General features: G+C 35.3%; 1 protein-coding gene across 3 annotated transcripts in view; it reads left to right on the forward strand.

Annotated features, from left to right (window-relative positions):
• The window catches only part of LOC128016630 (stromal interaction molecule 2-like), a 51973-nt gene that overhangs the window by 4495 nt on the left and 23843 nt on the right, over window positions 1-23635 (forward strand). For 2 of the 3 annotated variants that reach the window (XM_052601295.1, XM_052601293.1), the window contains exon 3: window positions 21826-21956. In XM_052601295.1, coding sequence (XP_052457255.1) covers window positions 21826-21956 — 131 coding nt within the window. Of the gene's footprint in view, window positions 1-9578; window positions 9679-21825; window positions 21957-23635 lie in introns of all 3 variants that reach the window. The other variant, XM_052601296.1, reaches the window with a different exon arrangement.

Here is a 23635-nt window from a genome sequence, read left to right on the forward strand (position 1 = left end):
AAAATGTATTTACACAGGCTGCTGTAAACTGTTGTGTGTGTGTACTTTATTGAGTTCCCACTATATCAATATGGGTGCAGTCATCATGAGATACAACCTATAAGGAATATTTAGATTCCATGTGCTGCTTAAAAAAAGAAAAAAAATCCTATAAATGCCCTATACCGTATAAAACTGGCAGCTGTGGTTGCCAGAATTTTACTGTCTGTAACTACTTTTACAGTCCCGGGGTATGTTAATAATGTCAATATAACATCGTATTATAGCTGTTAAAATCTGTTACTGTAAAATGCGCTGAAAATGACACAGGTGGACAATGGAAGGCCTAATTGATGACTTAAAGGCCATCAAAATTGCCCTTTAACATTGTTAGTCATGCAAAGACAAAACACCACAATTATAACACACAAGACTGGAATGCACATTGACATAGAAACCATAATAAAATATGACAAAAAAGATTTTCTTCTGTAAATTGTTGTGATTCACACATTTCACAAAATGAGATCTTTAAGGTAGTCTTTTAAAAATATCTTTTTTTTTTTATTAATTTTTTTTACTGTAAGTGATAAGGTAACTTGCAATTAATGTAAACATGTTTTATTGGAGATTTATTTTTAATTACTAATATTTTAGCATTGTATTCAAAATGAAGTTTGATTGTCATTTTTTTATGATTTCAGTTTAAAATGCTAAATGAGAATTTGATCTGTTTGATGCATGTGCATGTGTAGTCGTGTGGCCATTCCTCTGGTGTTGTTGTGCTTATGTATGTGTGTGTATGTTGGGAGTTTGACTTTAAGCTCTTTGCGAGTCAAACAGTCCCGCCGGGGTTGACCCAACATTTCACTTCCCATCCGGGCTGTGGTCACCATCGGTTGCTTTGCACGATGCCACTGATAATATAAGTGTGTATGCAAGAAACAGTAAGAAAACGGTACAGTTTCACCAGATGAAGAAGTAAATATAGAAAGCATATAAGAGAAGGGCTTAAGTGGACCTGGCTTGTGCCTGTGTGAGTGGCATCTGTTAGGCTATTTGTTCAGTTAAGGGCTACCAATTGTAAGCACATTAATGAAGGAATTTCCTGTAGCACAGATGACGATCATAACAAATGTCCTCTGAGTGAAAGGTTGATTGTGTTTGTTTCTGTCAGAACATTTAAATACGCAACATCTTAGAGGCTTAGATTAATTGTTTGTGTGCCTTTTTAGTCTCTGTCCCATGCTAAATGATGAGAGGATGAACTGGTCACTTCAGGCCATGCTGCAATATTTTAAAATTAAAGATTTTTTTTTTTATTTCTTCACTTTACCATTCTAAAATGTGTTTGTAGTGTTACTCGGTTTCAGCGGGTCATTTCCATCAGCTTAAGCTGTAAAACTCTCACCATCCTGGTTGAGATAAAGTCTATTGGAATATAATTTTGTTTTTGAAATGCAATGTTTTTTAATCAGGACATTAATCCATTTATAAACTGTCATAGTTGATCTAAAAATTAATCTCTCGTCACTTATTCACCCATAGAAGCTCTGATAAGGAAGGATGACTGAACTGTTTGTCATGGCAAGAATATTGGTAACCGGACGGTGCTGGAGACCACTGGTGTCCATTATATGGACAAAAAGGACACATTGAGACATTTCTCAAAATATATTTTGGGTGAACTGTCCCTTTAAGAGTATGCTCAGTGAATGTAGTTCCTTCTTTACTAATTCATTCCTTATTTGCATTTTCAGAAAGATGAGATACTATATGAGACTGCCAAAATAATTTCTCTCACTTTTCATCACCTCTCTAACTATTTACAAGGCTAAATCATATAAGATTATCTAACAGATACAGTAAATACTAACTAAGAGATATTCTTGTGAACGTGGTTGTCCGCACATATAATGCTGTTGTGTATTTCGACTGTTTAGCTTCTCAACAAACAAGCCTCCTCTTAGAGAAACACACTGTCCTGGAAGTATGAGGAATTGTTTTTTTTTGTGTTTGTTTTCTTCTCTCTTTCTAAACCGAGATATTATCATTACATAAGTCTGAAGTAGAAAGAAGGCATCAATGTCAAAGCTGCCTTTCACAATACAGTATTATGTAGGCTGGTCGATAGTATACAAACTTGAAATGCGACATTTTTGTAACTTGTGTAACTGTGTTGGAATAGTTGGGATTGACGTTAACATAACCAATGATTCAAATGAGACTGTCTCAGTGTGATTAAGATGTTGAAAAACAAAATTACAAGGGTGTTGTACAGTGGGGAAAATAAGTATTTAGTCACCAATTGTGCAAGTTCTCCCATTTAAAAAGATGAGAGAGGCCTGTAATTTTCATCATAGGTACACTTCAACTATGAGAGACAAAACGTAAAAATCCAGAAAATCACATTGTAGGATTTTTAATGAATTTATTAGCAAATTATGGTGGAGGCTCCTTTGTCCTCCACTTGTTATCAGTATAAAAGACACCTGTCCACAACCTCAAACAGTTACACTACAAAGAAAAAAAAAAATCTCAGAACCACACAGGGGGACCTTGAGAATGACCCGCAGAGAGCTGGCACCAAAGTGACAAAGGCTACAATCAGTGACACACTACGCCGCCAGGGACTCAAATCCTGCAGTGCCAGATGTGTCCCCCTGCTTAAGCCATTACATGTCTGAAGTTTGCTAGAGAGCATTTGCATGATCCAGAAGAGGATTGGAACAATGTCATATGGTTCGATGAAACCAAAAAAGAACTTTTTGGTATGGTCGTGATTGGAGGAGAAAGAATGCTGAGTTTCATCCAAAGAACACCATACCTACTGTGAAGCATGAGGGTGGAAACATCATGCTTTGGGGCTGTTTTTTTGCAGAGGGACCTGGATGACTGATCCGTGTAAAGGAAAGAATGAATGGGGCCATGTATCGTGAGATTTTGAGTGGAAACCTCCCTCCATCAGCAAGGGTCATGAAGATGAAACATGGCTGGGTCTTTCAGCATGACAAGGATCCCAAACACACTGCCTGGGTAGAAGTGGCTTCGTAAGAAGCATTTCAAGGTCCTGGAGTGGCCTAGCCAGTTTTCAGATCTCAACCCCATAGAAAATCTGTGGAGGGGGTTGAAAGTCTGTTGCCCAAAAACATCACTGCTCTAGAGGAGATCTGCATGGAGGAATGGGCCAAAACACCAGCAACAGTGTGTGAAAACCTTGTGAAGACTTACAGAAAATGTTTGACCTCTGTCTTCGCCAACAAAGGGTATATATCAAAGTATTGAGATAAACTTTTGTTATTTTTGACCAAATACTTATTTTCCATCGTAATTAGCAAATAAATTCATTAAAAATCCTACAATGTGATTTTCTGGATTTTTACGTTTTGTCTCTCATAGTTGAAGAATGAAAATTACAGGCCTCTCTCATCTTTTTAAATGGGAGAACTTGCACAATTGGTGGCTAACTAAATACTTATTTTGCCCACTGTATGTTCATGTCTCTGTTGACTGGGGAACAGCAATAGAATTCATCTTTAGATGTTGCCATTGTATGTGTACTCCATGTCATAATGTTTGTCATTCTCTAAATAGTTCCTTATCAGGACAGAAACTGCTTCTGAAGTTCACAGATGTGGAATAAATGCAATTCCATAAATGCTGAAATACTGTTATGACACAAAGGCATCATGCTCATTCAGACGTGATGGATCAGGATGTTAACACGGATCATCTTTCTTAATAAACAAAAGGTGTAACACTAAAGTAGACTGTACAGACTTGAACCTACTTCAGCTGGTGCATGGTACCCTCGGTGACACAAATGACTAAAATTGAAATTTATACAAGGTGATATACAAAGATGAAGTGATGAATTGAAAAGTTATAAAATGATAAATTATTGTTCAGTATTCATTTTATTATATACGTGTGTGTGACAAAAAGTACTTTTTTATTCTTGCTCTGACTAGAACAAACTTTTTTATTTTTTTATTTATTAAAGTATTTTTTGTCCTCAAATACATCATTAAATAAAAGCTTAATATTTATATTTAAAATATTTCAATATATCTGTGCACATTACTATTGTCCAATTCACACACTAGTGACCAATTCTCACTATTTATTAACTAATAAACCAATAAACTCCTAATTTGCTTTTTATTACTTATTTATTTGTCTATTCATCTCTTTATTTGGTCTGATTAAAAGGAACTCTGTGCCAGAGCAATTGTTTTGCATAGACATAGTCTCAAAACAAACAGAGCTATTAAGCGATTCGTTTTATTGCTTTGGTGAGCTGATGCGAAACAAGGAGCGTGGTCTGGCTCTGGAAGCAGTATCAGAATATCCCTGATACAAGGCTGAAGTGGGTCAGAGTTGGTATGTTATAGGTCTGCATATGCAACCTTGTCACTTTAAGTGCAAAACATTAAAGCACAAACACTACTCTGCAGCCGATTCAAAAGATTGAATTGGTAACGTCAATCTCAGTGTTGATGCCTAAATAAATGAAAAAATAATAACCCCTAACCTACATTCTAACCTAGCCTTAGTATAGCAGTGCTAGCACATCCTGATAGATAGCATTACTGCTGGTCACAGTTGGATCCCTTTACTCATCAGTGGATCTATTTATGATTTTTCTGAAGTCTGAACTCTTCTTGACAGGAGATCGTGTGATTGAGTTGACCAGTGAAATATGCTGTGGGGCTGGGTTTGTGATTAATTGCTTTGAGCGGTGAAAGAATGCTCTTTGAACAGAACAGGCTGCACAGAAAAGGGAGAGTTCATGCAAAAACGTCATTTACACACCCTAATGTCATTCCAAACTTGATGACTGTCTTACTTCTGAATGTTCGGATCCCAACAGCATTGAACCCCACTGTCATTATATGGACAAACCCTTTTGAAAAAGAACTGTGCTTAATTGTATTGAGTTCAATGTATTTTTAACTGTATTTCCAGATAATATAATATTGATAAAATATAAGACCCCTTAGATGTACTTAAAGTTTAGAGTATATTTTAGATCACTATTTTTATAATCTTTAGTCATGCTTTAAAGAAGTACACTTTTATCTGTTGACTAACTAAAGCATGTAAATACATTTCTTTATTATAATATTAATGAAAGTGTTCAAATGTACCACGTGACATTACAAACATATTTAAATATATGACACAAGTTTCATTAGAAATGCCATTAAATTAGGGCCTACATTTAAAAAATTAAGGTCACACTTTATTTTAGGGTCCAATTCTCACTATTAACTAACCATTAACTATGACTTCTGCCTCAATTAACTCCTTATTTGCTGCTTATTAATAGTTTATAAGGTAGTTGTTAAGTTTAGGGTATTGGGTAGGATAATGGGTGTCATGCATTATATGTACTTTATAAGCACTAATAAACAGCCAATATGTTAATGATAGACATGATAATAAGCAACAAGTTATTAGTGTATATTGGACCCTATACTAAAGTGTTACCAACATTGTGCTTGTCAGTACATTCAACATTGAACTTTATTTCAAAGTAATTATGAAATTATATGTAAAGGTGTGCTTAAGTCCTACTTAGGTGGGTCAAAAGCACTCTAATTGCCAATAAATGTAAACTATAATACATTTTAGTTTAAATAACATGCAGTTGAGTGTCTGAAAACATTACATCTGCTTCCACAGAAGAAAAAAAAACATACAGGTTTGAAAAACCATAAGGAGGAGGCAATGATAACAGAGGTTTATATTTGTCTTCCACCGTAATTTACCGAACATTTTACACACTACATTTCCTGTCTGTTAGATTTGTAATTATTTTAACACGTATTTATAAAGGAAATTGGACAGTTACATTTTAGGTTAATTTCTGCTATAGCATAATCACAATCACAAGCACAATACCATCAAAAGACAACTGGTCACAGTCTAAACTTGAATGCTAGGACTAGATGTCATAATCTACACTGCCCTGAAAGCATTTCTGATGACCTGATCATGCTTTCCGATTAGATCTAATATAGTCTCTCATGTCTGCTCAGATGGGACACTAGATTCCATCAATTCCTTTGGTTACTCCGTCACAGTTTGGGAATATCCTGCATGTCTGCTTCCTGCTGTCACCACAAGATTATGACCTAGACACGGTTCTCACCTTGGGTAATCCATTGAACCCCTCGGAGTTTATATTAGTTCACACAGACACAAACACATGCTTCTGTTATGTTCTAAAGCTTCAGACCAAACAACTCAATGATTCAATTGAATTTAAGGTAGTTTGTTAGCAATCAAGAGTAGGTTTATATACTACTCTTTATGTGAAAAATGTGTGAGGTTAGGTTAGGCATGCAAAACACACCACCATGGTACTAGGCTGCTGTGGATTGGCTGTGTTGTAAGGTTTTTATAGTGCATTTCTATTCATTTGTGGGGGGTTTCTGGTTGTTCATGTGGTTACTCAACACTCTCAAAAAAATGTTCTTCATTGGCATCTATGTCTCAATGAAGACGAAGAGCCTTTCCATGTATCCTTTACATTCCACAGAAGGCTCTTTATCTTTGGATTATTAAAAGGTAGACTAGAGAAAAAATGGTTCTTTTCAGTGACAGGTACTTTGGGGAACCAAAACAGTTATTTTGTGACATCACTGTGAAAACCCATTTTGAAGTCTGCATTAAGGCAGTCTCCAGAGGACTGTCTACTCTACGGGATCCTCGTGAATAAAGCAGTTAAGATTCACATAATTGTCCACACACACACTCAAGTGTCTCTGATGGGACTGCTGTTTTGTTGTGCTTATCGGAGACCAGAAAGGCCTCTTTTGAGAGTAACATGGAAAGGGTAATGTTTTAATTGAACTGAAACAATTCTCTGAAATCCTGCATCATCCATCATCTGGTATGTCAGTTCATGCAGAAAACTGTGCCCAATGGAGATTTGTCACTTCATTGAGCTGGACTGTGCAGCATGTTTGGTGTCATTTTTTCTAGAACTGAAGGAGTTATCTGCTGCATGTGGCTGTGTTATAAAGGGGTTACTTGTTATTTATAATCTGGTCTGTACATACTAGCTGATTTCACAAGGTAATGGGCACATTTCGGAATACATGCTGACTGTTATAAATGCACTCCAGTGAAATTACCCATGGACAGGTGGTGAGCCATGTAAAGAGAAATAAACATCCTTTCTTCCGTTTATTTGGCTCACCACCACCTGGCAATGTCGTTATAGAAGGATATTGTTTGCACTTCTTATCAATTTTCTTGTGACATACTGACATACTGTACAAAGTTATGCTGCCCATACTTTACACGTGGTTTTCTGAGTCGTCAGATTGCTTTACCTTTCACACTCTATGACTGTTTTGGGTTTCATTAAGTTTCTTTGGTTTGCACATTACATTACAGATTGGCGACTGTGGGTCACACATTACACAATATTTCACAAGGAAGATTCCCTGACAACATCACATTTTGTGGTACGTGATTACATAATATTGATTCTGGCTCGAGACTGGATTTCCTCCGAATGCAAATGGTACAAAAGAAGCTTGTGATCCAGGTTGTGTGTGTGTGCTGATTTGCTGAAAAAAAAAAAAAAAAAAAAAAAAAAAAAAACACCAATCATGCTCACTTATTGGCTGTACAGATTGACATCTGCATCATTTCAAGTCAAAACACGTTTCACACTAGAAGAGTTGCAAACAAGTCTAGATATTTTAGCCTGCTAAAAGTGTTTCAGGCACTGGCACTTGTGCACAGATGCATTGGCGGTTTTCTCAGATTGCATCTTTGATAAATAAAAGTATGTGATCATCACTCACTTAAACAAGCATTGATTAGGCTCAGATTTTAAACTTTTGTCTGTGATTTCTAGAAAACTGTTGGCAAATGAAAATCGGGCCTAAAAACGAATAGCAGATGTGTGAATGCATCTGTTAATTTGAATTCAGAACTGGATTTTGTTTTTTAAATACATTTTTACTTTTATTCAGGAAAGATGCATTAAATTTATCAAAAGTGACAGCAACATTTATAAGAAATATATATATATATATATATATATATATATATATATATATATATATATATATATATATATATATATATATATATATATAAAATAAAATAAAATAAATGCAGGCTTGGTGAGCACAAGTGATTCTTTCAAAAACATAAAAAAAAGCTTACAAATGTATGAACATTATTGTGTGACAGATACATGTGTATGAATATTATAAAAAAAACATTAGATTACTATTACTGTGATATCACATTAGACATTAGAAGACCATTAAATCGCATCTAGAAATAACTTTTATATGAATTTGTAAAGAAGAAAATACATCTATTATTAAAAAACTAGACTTACAGTTTATAGTTTCTTTCTTTTTTCATTTTCAACTTTCATTTTAATTCTACTTCAATATCTAAAATTCAAATTAGGATTTTGCATACTGTTTGCTAATTCAATTCAAATTCAATTCAAATTCTTGAATGCATCTGCAGTTTCAGTGGACTTCCCAGTTCCTTTCTAAATGGCTCAACCGGATGATTTGTGATTGTAATATATTTAGAACGATATAACAGGTATCACATTGGGGAGCCTGACATGCCATATGCATAGCTGTGACATCTGTTGGCATGATAATAAAGAGGGAATGACATGAAGGTGCTAAGACACACTACAGAGCAGAATACACACTAGTCCAGCTGTGGTCCCTAGTTTACATGCCCTTGATCTACCACACTCCTTTACACGCATTTCACATGCATATGGGGACTAAAGTGACAGTGAGCTTGGCTTGGTGTAATTTCTCCTGCTTTCCTCTACTAGAGGTCAGGTTACAATAGTCTCTGTTCATGCTTCTCTGTATTTATCATCATTTTGCAAGTGATGAAATCAGATCTGTTTGTTCAAATGTCTGTATCAGGTTTATCTAAATTGCTTGCTTTAGTAATGATGTAAGCGTAAGACACCAACGCGATACCAAGACACTTTCACAGACAACACCAGAGAGTAGCTGTCTGTATTAAAAGATAGGATGGAAAATGGGCCACAGTTCATGCTGACAGCATGCCTTGGTGTTAAAGCAATAGTTCATCCAAAAATAAAAATTTACTCATTCCATCCAAGATGTAGATGAGTTTGCTTGAGCAGAAAATTTAGCGTTATATCATTTGCTCACTAATGGATCCTCTGCAGTGAATGGGTCCCGTCAGAATGAGAATTCCACTAACAACTGACATGACTCCAGTCGCAAACAAATCCACTTTTTAACTTTTGCTTGCAGCTAAAATATAATAGTCCTCCGTCCATAATATTGCTTTCTTCATTGAAAAAAAAATTAACTCAAAAATATACGCAGATCCAGTACAGCACACGCAAAAACAGTGTTTTGATGAGGACATCATAGGATGGACTTTTCTCTGGAGGAAGCGTTGTTATCAGATTATGGACCCATATGTTGGATTAAAGTTAAAAACCTTCATAAAGGATTTGTTTCTTACGAACATGCAGCTTTTCACTCCATAAGATGTTAATTGATGGATTAGAGGCATGTGGATTACTTGTCGATGTATGTTTTTTTTATCAGCTGTTTGAACTCACATTCTGATGGCACCCAATTCAAGTGATGCTAAATCTCTCCATATCTGTTCTGATGAAGTAACAAACTCGTCTACACATGGCATTGGGTGAGTACATTTTCATTTATGGGTGAACTATCCCTTTAAATTCTCGAAGCACATGAGAGAACATAAAGACAGAGACATTTTACACATTCATGCTTATGCTTTTTGGTCCAAAACCACTGACTTGTCACTCATTCACTCTCCCTCACTTTTAATTAATTAATTAATCAATCCTGTTTGAACTGCAGAAAACTAGACTGTTATGCCCTTCAGAGAGATTGTTTTAATGTAGTCGGGTTTAAGGCAGATTCATATGAATGACATGTATTAGGAAAGCTTGAAGTAGTGCTGTTCATGGGTGAGGAGATGATGAAGAGATATTTTGGATGAAAGGAATAGCGGCAGCCTCTCATTTCAGGGACTTTCCCTCTTCAGGGTCAGAGAGAGAGGGAGAGAGAGAGTCTTACATCTTCACGCTGCAAAGAAGCCCAAAACAGACCGAGTCTTCAGAAGGGGGTGTGTTCTATGAAGAAGAAAAAAATAGCTGTCACTTCCCTGTCACTAGGAAAACATCCAGCTCAAAAAACATTGAAAGCAGTAGTGAGAAATGAATGTCACATTTTCACACTCTCAGTTTTTTTTATTTCTAACTTCAATGAGTACTTCTCAGCCATTTGTCTACAGTAGGCAAAATGACAAAGACATCACTTTCTCTTTTAACAGACCCAGTATTCATCAAAATGTTTGCTTATGCTTTTACACCTTTTCTGTTTCTGTTTCCCTTTTCTTTATTGAAAAGTATTTCCAATTCTAGTAAATGCTGTCCGTTTGTTCTTTATTTTCAGCAGAGAATCCTGAAAAAAAAAATATCATGTTGTCCACAAAACTATAAAGCAGCATAATTGTTTTCAACAATAATAAATTGTAAAATGTTAAGTTTCTTGAGCACCAATTTAACATATTAGACTGATGTCTGAATACATTTCAACTGGAGTAATGGCTGTTTAAAATTCTACTTTGCCATCATGAGATTCAATTACAAAGTAAAAATTAATTAAAAACCTTACTGACCCCAAACATTTGAATGGTAGTGTAAATGCACATTAGCATTAGCTAAACTTTTCTTTTTAAGCAGTGCTTAGTGACAAATAGTAAATCAAGTCACCTTTTTTGGTGATTTTACTTTGCATTGTGGGTAAAGTGGGCTGTAGTGCTAGATGAGTCAGCGTGGGCTTTGAGGTTAGTGGTAATCCTGCTCTGCAGGCCCTCCAAAAACAGGTGTGTTCTCAAGGGCTGCTTATCAGCGGCTTCACAGACTGCTAGAGTTACACATCCTGTAGCTGTGTTGTTATGTGCTGCGCTTCCGCTTTAGCTCTGTTCAGCTAATTGATTGTGGATAGATTGAAGGCTCAATTATTCCAGTTGCACATTAGATGTGGTCTAAGGTTAGATCCATCGTACTCGGATGTCACCTCTGTGGAAAGTGAGCGAGGTGTGTGCTGCCATGACATGCTGAAATACCATTCGTGCTACAGTGCTCCAGAAAACACCTTCTAACTGTTGTACCATCTTTACCTTCTCAATCTCATTAAAGTTGTCAATGGACACTTGCTGATGAAGTCATTGGATGAGTGGCAAATATTTTTCAGCAACTGGAAAATATAAGCCCAGAAATCCATGGATGTAAACCTTTTGTAAAGCTGAAATGGAAATTGAAAAATGGAGTAAAAGTGCACTCAGATTTGGAAAGGTCTGGTTGTGGCAGTGTAGTGGAGCTGTACTACGCTGCTGTAGTTGATCATAGCTGATGTCTTTCCCTGCTTAACTGCTAAAGTCATGTTTGTGGTGGCGGCATTCTAGAAAACCTGTAGGAGAGCTCGCAGGAAGTGGTTCCAAACAAACAGGAAGTCACAGTTTTAAAACAAGAAGTTCAGAGGGTTGCCTAATGCCTACTCAGAATATTCATGATGACTCTTGTTTTCGAGAAGTCAGATTAATAAAGAACTGTTTGACTAGAGTTGTCTCTCTCATGATAATTACTGTGGAAATATACTGTAGTGCCAAAGTCAACCTAAATGCAAATATCACAATAACCAAATGCTTTCATTGCAAACAAATGTTAACCAGACATGTGATTTTCTATTTAGGCTACTGTTCACAGTCTGTAGTTTTTGTCAGTGATCTACAGCAGCCCTATTGCTTGTTTGCCCTACTTTATTTCAGTATGAGACCATTCAACACTCTGTTCACAGTTCTAGCTGTACAGGTTTCCTCTAATGTGTGCAAACACAAGTAACACCTTAAACCAGCAGTTCACACATTGCAACTGACTTTTTAGACTATTGCTTGTCGGGTCATATGACCTCAAGTTGTGCCACTCAGGGCAATATTTTAAACACTTATAGGACTAAATCTTACAACCATTGATATTGCACATAAAAAGAAACAAGTTCAGCTAATTGACACAAACAAGTTTATTTTTTCCTTTCTTTTTTGATATTGAAACTGAATATTGTTGTGAAATATTGTGCTTCTTTAAATGTCAATGCATTAACTTTATAGCTAGCTCTAGATGAATAATCTTGAAGGCATCAGTTGTAATGGGTTGGAATTGAATAAACAACAATCATATGCTGTCATTTTCCATTAATTCTAGCTGTTATCATACATTAAAAACCTACGTGTATATATATATATTTAGTTGGGTAAGCTTCTGTAGCAGTGAAGGGGAGACTTTTTTGCATTCCCATTTGCTCAAATAGCAAAATAAAAACTCCACGACAGTGTTTTCAGGTCTTTCAAAAAGAGAGACATTGATGGTGCCAATCAGAAGAGAGAATGATGTGGGTTTTTGTTGTGTGTTTTTTTTTTTTTTTTAATTTGAAGCAAAAGTGAGTGTTACATTTTTATAACACAAATACACACACGATTTATGATGCTGATGACCATTGAAATGCATCATCACAGTCTGAAAAAAAGTGTCCAGATTTACCTTAGTCAACTTGCTGTGACCCCGAGCAATGTGTGAGTGTCAGTGTGGCCCTCGACATCCTGTCTTAATGTTAAAGTCACAGCATTTGTGACTATCTCTACACATCATCTGCAAACACAAACGGATGGTGTGTGGTTCTTCTCCCTCTGATGACTGCTCTCTTTCCTCTCCTAGTGCAAACACTGATCTTCTCTGCTTATACGATCATAGATAAGCATCTGCTCTAATTAAGACTCTGGCTGTCTTTGCGTTGGTGGTTAGTCACTCATATCTTGAGTTTCAGCTTCTATCTGCACATTCCTATTGTAATGGTGCACAAGCTCTGTCTCCTTTTCTGGAAGTCTGAACTTTTGGATTGTGAGCTTTGTCAGATAAAAAAAAAAAAATAATAATAATAAAATAATATATATATATATATATATATATATATATATATATTATATATATATATATATATATATATATATATATATATATATAGATAGGAGTATTTTAAACACACACTTATGCAATGTCATAAGCAGAGGATTAAAGATACCCTTTCCAAGGATGAATAATATGCCTTTTTATGGAGGTTCAAAAAGATTGCTTTTCACCAACACGTGTCCAGAATTTTTTTCTTCCTATTTTTACACTCTTGTTATGATTTGCTCATCTTGCTGATTTGAAACTGGAAGCTTAGAAACTCTGAAAAAAAAATTAATATATATATATATATCAGGCCAAGAGGTGTGAGTATAACAGGAAATGCAGTTTCTGCTGTGTAGAACCAGTTTTTGATTTGATTGTTCAGGGCTTCCCAAACCCCTGGAGGTATGCAGTGGGTTCTTAAGTTTATAATTAAATTATTATAAGTTATTGGTAATTCAATAATAAACAAACAAATAATTTATTAAATAATACAAATATAAAAACAAGTACATCAATAAAAATGAATAATAAAAAGCTAAAAAGGGTTTACATACATGTCAACATCATTAACCTACAGCAGAGAACTGTGAACTCATTTTATGCCAATGTTAACTTAAAATCTGGGGGTAAAGTAAACTTAAAGTAAATATAGTAGCTCAAAGTGGTTTCACTGACAAAAAAAGTAGTAAATCCCTGAACTGTACCATAGAAGGTGGAAAAATTTGTTTATAGAATTCATAAATCCATGGATCAGATTTAAAGGCTTTTGAACGTTTAAAGCATGGTGATATCACAGCATTATTACTTTAATTTACTTTATCTCAAAGGCATGATGAATATTGTTTTGGGAAAGAGGACATTGAAATGTGAAAGAAAAGGTTTAGACCTATGTTTTATCTTGCTATTTGGAATAGGAATAGATGGAAGTCAATAGGTTGTCTACTTATTTAAAATCATACTTTGAATATGTTAAGTATTCCCGAAGTACCCACAACATTTTTATTGGAAACATTATTCAATTCATATTTCATAGTGTCATTTGTACTTTTTGTCACATCTTTAATATTGCAGAATATTTTTTTTTCTTCTGGTGACTGTCTTACGGTAGCCCACCAGCTCCTCTTGGTTTGTCCATTAATAAACTGTGAGTGCGCACATCTCTAATTCTTTTTCTCTCCTGCGATGAATGAACACACACTTACATAAACACAGTTTCCGACCTGACATACTTCCTCCGATGCTGACGTGTGTGTTGGGAGTGTTTCAGCAGTGTGACCGCTCCTGTAATCTGAAATCAGATCTCTCACAATATGCATTTACTTTACACTCCACTTCATTCTTGCAATTCTGTAATTACCAGTTAAATTAAAGGGACCGCACAACTTTGAAAAAAAGGTTTCCATTTTGAACTCTTTTTAAGGGTTGATTATTGTGCAAATATGTCCCTTGGAGCATACAAGCTGTTCTGCCAGTAAAGGTACAATTTAAATACTTTTTTTTTTTCTTTTTCCTGAGAGTGTAACAGCATACTTACTGATATATTATTAATGATAATAAAAAAGGCCTAGAAGATTGTTTGAGTTTCTTTCTTCTTGATATAGAATGTTTGTGCAAGTGGCAGTTCATCTTTTCTCTGTAACTCGTTACTTCAGCCTCTGTCATTTAAAAAGCAGAAAACTAGACTGTTATGCCCTTCAGAGAGATTGTTTTAATGTAGTCGGGTTTAAGGCAGATTCATATGAATATGAATAGTTTTCTGCAGAAAACTAGACTGTTATGCCCTTCAGAGAGATTGTTTTAATGTAGTCGGGTTTAAGGCAGATTCATATGAATGACATGTATTAGGAAAGCTTGAAGTAGTGCTGTTCATGGGTGAGGAGATGATGAAGAGATATTTTGGATGAAAGGAATAGCGGCAGCCTCTCATTTCAGGGACTTTCCCTCTTCAGGGTCAGAGAGAGAGGGAGAGAGAGAGTCTTACATCTTCACGCTGCAAAGAAGCCCAAAACAGACCGAGTCTTCAGAAGGGGGTGTGTTCTATGAAGAAGAAAAAAATAGCTGTCACTTCCCTGTCACTAGGAAAACATCCAGCTCAAAAAACATTGAAAGCAGTAGTGAGAAATGAATGTCACATTTTCACACTCTCAGTTTTTTTTATTTCTAACTTCAATGAGTACTTCTCAGCCATTTGTCTACAGTAGGCAAAATGACAAAGACATCACTTTCTCTTTTAACAGACCCAGTATTCATCAAAATGTTTGCTTATGCTTTTACACCTTTTCTGTTTCTGTTTCCCTTTTCTTTATTGAAAAGTATTTCCAATTCTAGTAAATGCTGTCCGTTTGTTCTTTATTTTCAGCAGAGAATCCTGAAAAAAAAAATATCATGTTGTCCACAAAACTATAAAGCAGCATAATTGTTTTCAACAATAATAAATTGTAAAATGTTAAGTTTCTTGAGCACCAATTTAACATATTAGACTGATGTCTGAATACATTTCAACTGGAGTAATGGCTGTTTAAAATTCTACTTTGCCATCATGAGATTCAATTACAAGTAAAAATTAATTAAAAACCTTACTGACCCCAAACATTTGAATGGTAGTGTAAATGCACATTAGCATTAGCTAAACTTTTCTTTTTAAGCAGTGCTTAGTGACAAATAGTAAATCAAGTCACCTTTTTTGGTGATTTTTACTTTGCATTGTGGGTAAAGTGGGCTGTAGTGCTAGATGAGTCAGCGTGGGCTTTGAGGTTAGTGGTAATCCTGCTCTGCAGGCCCTCCAAAAACAGGTGTGTTCTCAAGGGCTGCTTATCAGCGGCTTCACAGACTGCTAGAGTTACACATCCTGTAGCTGTGTTGTTATGTGCTGCGCTTCCGCTTTAGCTCTGTTCAGCTAATTGATTGTGGATAGATTGAAGGCTCAATTATTCCAGTTGCACATTAGATGTGGTCTAAGGTTAGATCCATCGTACTCGGATGTCACCTCTGTGGAAAGTGAGCGAGGTGTGTGCTGCCATGACATGCTGAAATACCATTCGTGCTACAGTGCTCCAGAAAACACCTTCTAACTGTTGTACCATCTTTACCTTCTCAATCTCATTAAAGTTGTCAATGGACACTTGCTGATGAAGTCATTGGATGAGTGGCAAATATTTTTCAGCAACTGGAAAATATAAGCCCAGAAATCCATGGATGTAAACCTTTTGTAAAGCTGAAATGGAAATTGAAAAATGGAGTAAAAGTGCACTCAGATTTGGAAAGGTCTGGTTGTGGCAGTGTAGTGGAGCTGTACTACGCTGCTGTAGTTGATCATAGCTGATGTCTTTCCCTGCTTAACTGCTAAAGTCATGTTTGTGGTGGCGGCATTCTAGAAAACCTGTAGGAGAGCTCGCAGGAAGTGGTTCCAAACAAACAGGAAGTCACAGTTTTAAAACAAGAAGTTCAGAGGGTTGCCTAATGCCTACTCAGAATATTCATGATGACTCTTGTTTTCGAGAAGTCAGATTAATAAAGAACTGTTTGACTAGAGTTGTCTCTCTCATGATAATTACTGTGGAAATATACTGTAGTGCCAAAGTCAACCTAAATGCAAATATCACAATAACCAAATGCTTTCATTGCAAACAAATGTTAACCAGACATGTGATTTTCTATTTAGGCTACTGTTCACAGTCTGTAGTTTTTGTCAGTGATCTACAGCAGCCCTATTGCTTGTTTGCCCTACTTTATTTCAGTATGAGACCATTCAACACTCTGTTCACAGTTCTAGCTGTACAGGTTTCCTCTAATGTGTGCAAACACAAGTAACACCTTAAACCAGCAGTTCACACATTGCAACTGACTTTTTAGACTATTGCTTGTCGGGTCATATGACCTCAAGTTGTGCCACTCAGGGCAATATTTTAAACACTTATAGGACTAAATCTTACAACCATTGATATTGCACATAAAAAGAAACAAGTTCAGCTAATTGACACAAACAAGTTTATTTTTTCCTTTCTTTTTTGATATTGAAACTGAATATTGTTGTGAAATATTGTGCTTCTTTAAATGTCAATGCATTAACTTTATAGCTAGCTCTAGATGAATAATCTTGAAGGCATCAGTTGTAATGGGTTGGAATTGAATAAACAACAATCATATGCTGTCATTTTCCATTAATTCTAGCTGTTATCATACATTAAAAACCTACGTGTATATATATATATTTAGTTGGGTAAGCTTCTGTAGCAGTGAAGGGGAGACTTTTTTGCATTCCCATTTGCTCAAATAGCAAAATAAAAACTCCACGACAGTGTTTTCAGGTCTTTCAAAAAGAGAGACATTGATGGTGCCAATCAGAAGAGAGAATGATGTGGGTTTTTGTTGTGTGTTTTTTTTTTTTTTTTAATTTGAAGCAAAAGTGAGTGTTACATTTTTATAACACAAATACACACACGATTTATGATGCTGATGACCATTGAAATGCATCATCACAGTCTGAAAAAAAGTGTCCAGATTTACCTTAGTCAACTTGCTGTGACCCCGAGCAATGTGTGAGTGTCAGTGTGGCCCTCGACATCCTGTCTTAATGTTAAAGTCACAGCATTTGTGACTATCTCTACACATCATCTGCAAACACAAACGGATGGTGTGTGGTTCTTCTCCCTCTGATGACTGCTCTCTTTCCTCTCCTAGTGCAAACACTGATCTTCTCTGCTTATACGATCATAGATAAGCATCTGCTCTAATTAAGACTCTGGCTGTCTTTGCGTTGGTGGTTAGTCACTCATATCTTGAGTTTCAGCTTCTATCTGCACATTCCTATTGTAATGGTGCACAAGCTCTGTCTCCTTTTCTGGAAGTCTGAACTTTTGGATTGTGAGCTTTGTCAGATAAAAAAAAAAAAATAATAATAATAAAATAATATATATATATATATATATATATATATATATATATATATATATATATATATATATATATATATATATATATATATATATAGATAGGAGTATTTTAACACACACTTATGCAATGTCATAAGCAGAGGATTAAAGATACCCTTTCCAAGGATGAATAATATGCCTTTTTATGGAGGTTCAAAAAGATTGCTTTTCACCAACACGTGTCCAGAATTTTTTTCTTCCTATTTTTACACTCTTGTTATGATTTGCTCATCTTGCTGATTTGAAACTGGAAGCTTAGAAACTCTGAAAAAAAAATTAATATATATATATATATCAGGCCAAGAGGTGTGAGTATAACAGGAAATGCAGTTTCTGCTGTGTAGAACCAGTTTTTGATTTGATTGTTCAGGGCTTCCCAAACCCCTGGAGGTATGCAGTGGGTTCTTAAGTTTATAATTAAATTATTATAAGTTATTGGTAATTCAATAATAAACAAACAAATAATTTATTAAATAATACAAATATAAAAACAAGTACATCAATAAAAATGAATAATAAAAAAGCTAAAAAGGGTTTACATACATGTCAACATCATTAACCTACAGCAGAGAACTGTGAACTCATTTTATGCCAATGTTAACTTAAAATCTGGGGGTAAAGTAAACTTAAAGTAAATATAGTAGCTCAAAGTGGTTTCACTGACAAAAAAAGTAGTAAATCCCTGAACTGTACCATTAGAAGGTGGAAAAATTTGTTTATAGAATTCATAAATCCATGGATCAGATTTAAAGGCTTTTGAACGTTTAAAGCATGGTGATATCACAGCATTATTACTTTAATTTACTTTATCTCAAAGGCATGATGAATATTGTTTTGGGAAAGAGGACATTTGAAATGTGAAAGAAAAGGTTTAGACCTATGTTTTATCTTGCTATTTGGAATAGGAATAGATGGAAGTCAATAGGTTGTCTACTTATTTAAAATCATACTTTGAATATGTTAAGTATTCCCGAAGTACCCACAACATTTTATTGGAACATTATTCAATTCATATTTCATAGTGTCATTTGTACTTTTTGTCACATCTTTAATATTGCAGAATATTTTTTTTTCTTCTGGTGACTGTCTTACGGTAGCCCACCAGCTCCTCTTGGTTTGTCCATTAATAAACTGTTGAGTGCGCACATCTCTAATTCTTTTTCTCTCCTGCGATGAATGAACACACACTTACATAAACACAGTTTCCGACCTGACATACTTCCTCCGATGCTGACGTGTGTGTTGGGAGTGTTTCAGCAGTGTGACCGCTCCTGTAATCTGAAATCAGATCTCTCACAATATGCATTTACTTTACACTCCACTTCATTCTTGCAATTCTGTAATTACCAGTTAAATTAAAGGGACCGCACAACTTTGAAAAAAAGGTTTCCATTTTGAACTCTTTTTAAGGGTTGATTATTGTGCAAATATGTCCCTTGGAGCATACAAGCTGTTCTGCCAGTAAAGGTACAATTTAAATACTTTTTTTTTTCTTTTTCCTGAGAGTGTAACAGCATACTTACTGATATATTATTAATGATAATAAAAAAGGCCTAGAAGATTGTTTGAGTTTCTTTCTTCTTGATATAGAATGTTTGTGCAAGTGGCAGTTCATCTTTTCTCTGTAACTCGTTACTTCAGCCTCTGTCATTTAAAAAGTTTGTGTATGTGCGTGTATTTCTCGTGGAGGCCTTTACTGTTCTTTGTCATTTAGATAAACCACTTCCTGACAACTGGAAACAAAAATCTATTTATAACTTTGCATGTCCTAATTTTACACTCACTGACTTTGTTCTCCAGAACTATTTTTGCTACATGTTTATTCTCCCCCTCACAGTGTCACTTCCTGCCACATGCTGTGTGTGCGAAGGGAAGCTTTGTAGTAAGTCGATTAATGTTACTTGACCTGCACATCATCGGCAGTCTTTTTGTTTTCTTTACTAATCTGAATATGCTGTTGAAAGATTTCTCTGTTTTTATTCACGTGATCAGTGTCACTAATTTTGTCACAAAAAATTTTTGTATCATCATTTTTGTTTTCATTTTTTACAATCCAGAAACATTATTTTCGAGGTTTGATACAAATCCAAATTCAGTTTGCATGATATCCAACATTTGTAATTGTTAGGCATTTCTTCTTGCCACAGTGTTCCTGTGATATTACCCATCAGCACAAGTGAGTTCTATGCAAAAAAAAAAAAAAAAAAAAAAGAAAAAACACATGGAAATGAGTGTGGACAGTGACATCTGGTATACAAATATGATTATGCAATCAGATGGGGGAACACATGCAAAACAAGATGCAAATACTAAGAAAATACCTTCTTTTGTTTAGCAGCATTTTGAGGTTGTTCAGCCATACAAGCAAGGGCTTCAGTCACTTTCATCTGTGATACAGTAGCTTTCTGCTTTTTATTCAGTTAACATAGAGTTTTTGGTTACACTTTATTTTAAGGTTTCCTTGTTACAATGTAATTACACATTTAAGTAATGAGTAATATTAATTAAATACATGTACTTACTTTATGATTGGGGTTTGGCTTAGGGTTACTTGCATGTCAAGTCTAGTCACATTTATTTTTATAGCGCTTTAAACAAAACAGATTGTGTCAAAAAAATGAATTGTAATTATGCATAGTTAATTGTTATTATAATAGTATGTACATGCAACGTGTAACAAGGACACCTTAAAATAAAGTGTTACTGAGTTTTTTTTTAAAAAATAGTGTGCTTAAAGGTACTGAATATGCACAGGTAATGCATTTCAAATCTTAAAATTCTATTAAAAAATACTTGCATATAAAATATTATGAATGAAATAAAAGGCTTCTTATTTGTACTTCGAGCACACATTCATCACTGTTTCTTATCACACTTTTAAAAAGTGCGCTTTGTCATTTCAAATGAAATATTTTACTTTAAAGTACATTTTAAATCTTGTTTTCATATTCATTCATTATTATTTAAAGGAGTACACTTATTTTGATGTGTTGACTAACATCCTAAAGCACATATTTTATTTATGATGTTTGATTAGAAATATTTTTTATTAATTAAATACATGAATTACAAGTTTCAGTAGAAATTACCTTATTACCTTATTACCTAATAATGTTTTTGATTTACCATAGGCTACATGTTTCTCAGTAAAATCAACAGTACACTTTAACCATATTTATTTCACAACAGAATTATGAAATTGCATATGAACTTTAGTCCTTCTTAAAGGAATAACTCACTTAAAAATGAAAATTCTGTCATCATTAACTCACCCTCAAGTTGTTCCAAACATTTATGACTGAATTCTGCTTGACACAAAATAAGATATTTTGAAGAATGTGGGTTTTTGGATAACATCAAACTTTTTTCATATAGTATAGTCTAGATTTGTCTTTATTCAAGCATATACTACAGCTAATATTTTGATAAGGCAATTATATAATTAAATATGTGGGTCTTTTTTCTGTCTAATGTTTCTGTCCATTGGAAAATGTTCCTGGGCTCCTCAGTGATGTGTGATGTTTCATCCAATCAGGGGTCTTTTAGGGTAATAATTTTGTTAAAACTGGATTGATTCTTCTATCCTCGCACGTCTTCTCTTAAATAGATTAATATTCTCATTTAAACAGCCTGCAACCTAATACGCGTGTCAAGCACACCACTGTAAACAGAGTCTCTCATACATAAAGACAGTTAGACAGGATAAAAACTTGATGAGTAGGATTATTATTTATTAATCAACAATAGAAAGTCTAATAAATCATCTGTCTGGATATGCAATAAACTTGAACTACATAGAAAAGCATAAGTTTAAAGCAGAGTTTAATAAATACAAAAAAAAAATTAAAGAGGATAATTTTGTGTCTCTCCCTGCAGACCCGTGTTTGACAGTCATCCCTCCATGTATGAATGAAGCCGACCGCTTCAGTTTAGAGGCGCTTCGGCACATTCACAAGCAGCTAGATGATGACAACGATGGAGGAATTGAAGTGAATGAGAGTGTAGAGGTGAGCATACATTGTTTAGATCTGGAGAAGTGTTTCTTTAATACTTGCCTTTCATTTGTTGGAGTGTGGGGGCATGTCTCTCTCTCTCTCTCTCTCTCTCTCTCTCTCTCTCTCTCTCTCTCTCTCTCTCTCTCTCTCTGTGTGTGTGTGTGTGTGTGTGTGGGTCGGGGGGCTCAAAAACAGGTCAGTAAAGCTTAGACCCACTAGGGACCTCAAATAGCAAAGTTGACATTGGTTCTTGCCTGCAAAAAGAGTCTATTGACATATGAACACGTCACCCAGAGGGCGAAGTGTTCATTCTTATGTGTTTGTGTATACATGATGAAATATATTCATGCATATTCATACAAGATTTAAATAATAATTTGTTCTAAATATGTTTAAGAAAATCAACCCACAGCCATAAATAAGTTACAAGAAAGTTAATTTAATTTATATTATCATGAACTAGCAATTAACATTTTTACAGAATTCATTAATCCTAATTTAAGATAATTATTAATAAAGTTAATAGCTTATTCATGTTTGTTCATGAATATACACACACACACACACACACACACACACACACACAGTAGGTACGGAAAGTATTCAGACCCCTTACATTTTTCACTCTTTGTTATATTGCACCCATTTGCTAAAATCATTTAAGATGATTTTCTTTCCTCATTAATGTACACACAGCACCCCATATTGACAGAAAAACACAGAATTGTTGACATTTTTGTAGATTTATTAAAAAAGAAAATCTGAAATATCACATGGTACTAAGTATTCAGAATCTTTGCTTTGACACTGATATATTTAACTCAGGTGCTGTCCATTTCTTCTGATCATCCTTGAGATCCAGCTCTGTTTGATTATACTGATTGGACTTGATTAGGAATGCCACACACCTGTCTATATAAGACCTTACAGCTCACAGTGCATGTCAGAGCAAATGAGAATCATGAGGTCAAAGGAACTGCCTGAAGAGCTCAGAGACAGAATTGTGGTGAGGCACAGGTCTGGCCATGGTTACAAAAACATTTCTGTTGCACTTAAGGTACCTGAGAGCAAAGTGGCTTCCATAATCCTTAAATGGAAGATGTTTGGGATGACCAGAACTCTTCCTAGAGCTGGCTGGGGGAGAAGAGCAGAGTGGCCCGACGGAAGCCTCTCCTCAGTGCAAGACACATGAAAGCCCCCATGGAGTTTGCTAAAAAAACACCTGAAGGAATCTGGTCTGATGAGACCAAGATAGAACTTTTTGGCCTTAATTCTAAGCAGTATGTGTGGAGAAAACAAGGCACTGCTCATCACCTGTCCAATACAGTCCCAACAGTGAAGCATGGTGGTGGCAGCATCATGCTGTGGGGGTGTTCTTCAGCTGCAGGGACAGGACGACTGGTTGCAATCAAGGGAAAAATGAATGCGGCCAAGTACAGGGATATCCTGGACTAAAACCTTCTCCAGAGTGCTCAGGACCTCAGACTGGGCTGAAGGTTCACCTTCCAACAAGACAATGACCATAAGCACACAGCTAAAATAACGAACAAGTGGCTTCACAACAACTCCTGAAACAACATCCTGAAAATGGCTGTCCACCAATGTTGAAAGTGAAAGTGAAGTGACTTTCAGCCAAGTATGGTGACCCATACTCAGAATTTGTGCTCTGCATTTAACCCATCCGAAGTGCA

Source organism: Carassius gibelio, chromosome A7 (genome assembly GCF_023724105.1).
Source record: "Carassius gibelio isolate Cgi1373 ecotype wild population from Czech Republic chromosome A7, carGib1.2-hapl.c, whole genome shotgun sequence".
NCBI lineage: Eukaryota > Metazoa > Chordata > Actinopteri > Cypriniformes > Cyprinidae > Carassius > Carassius gibelio.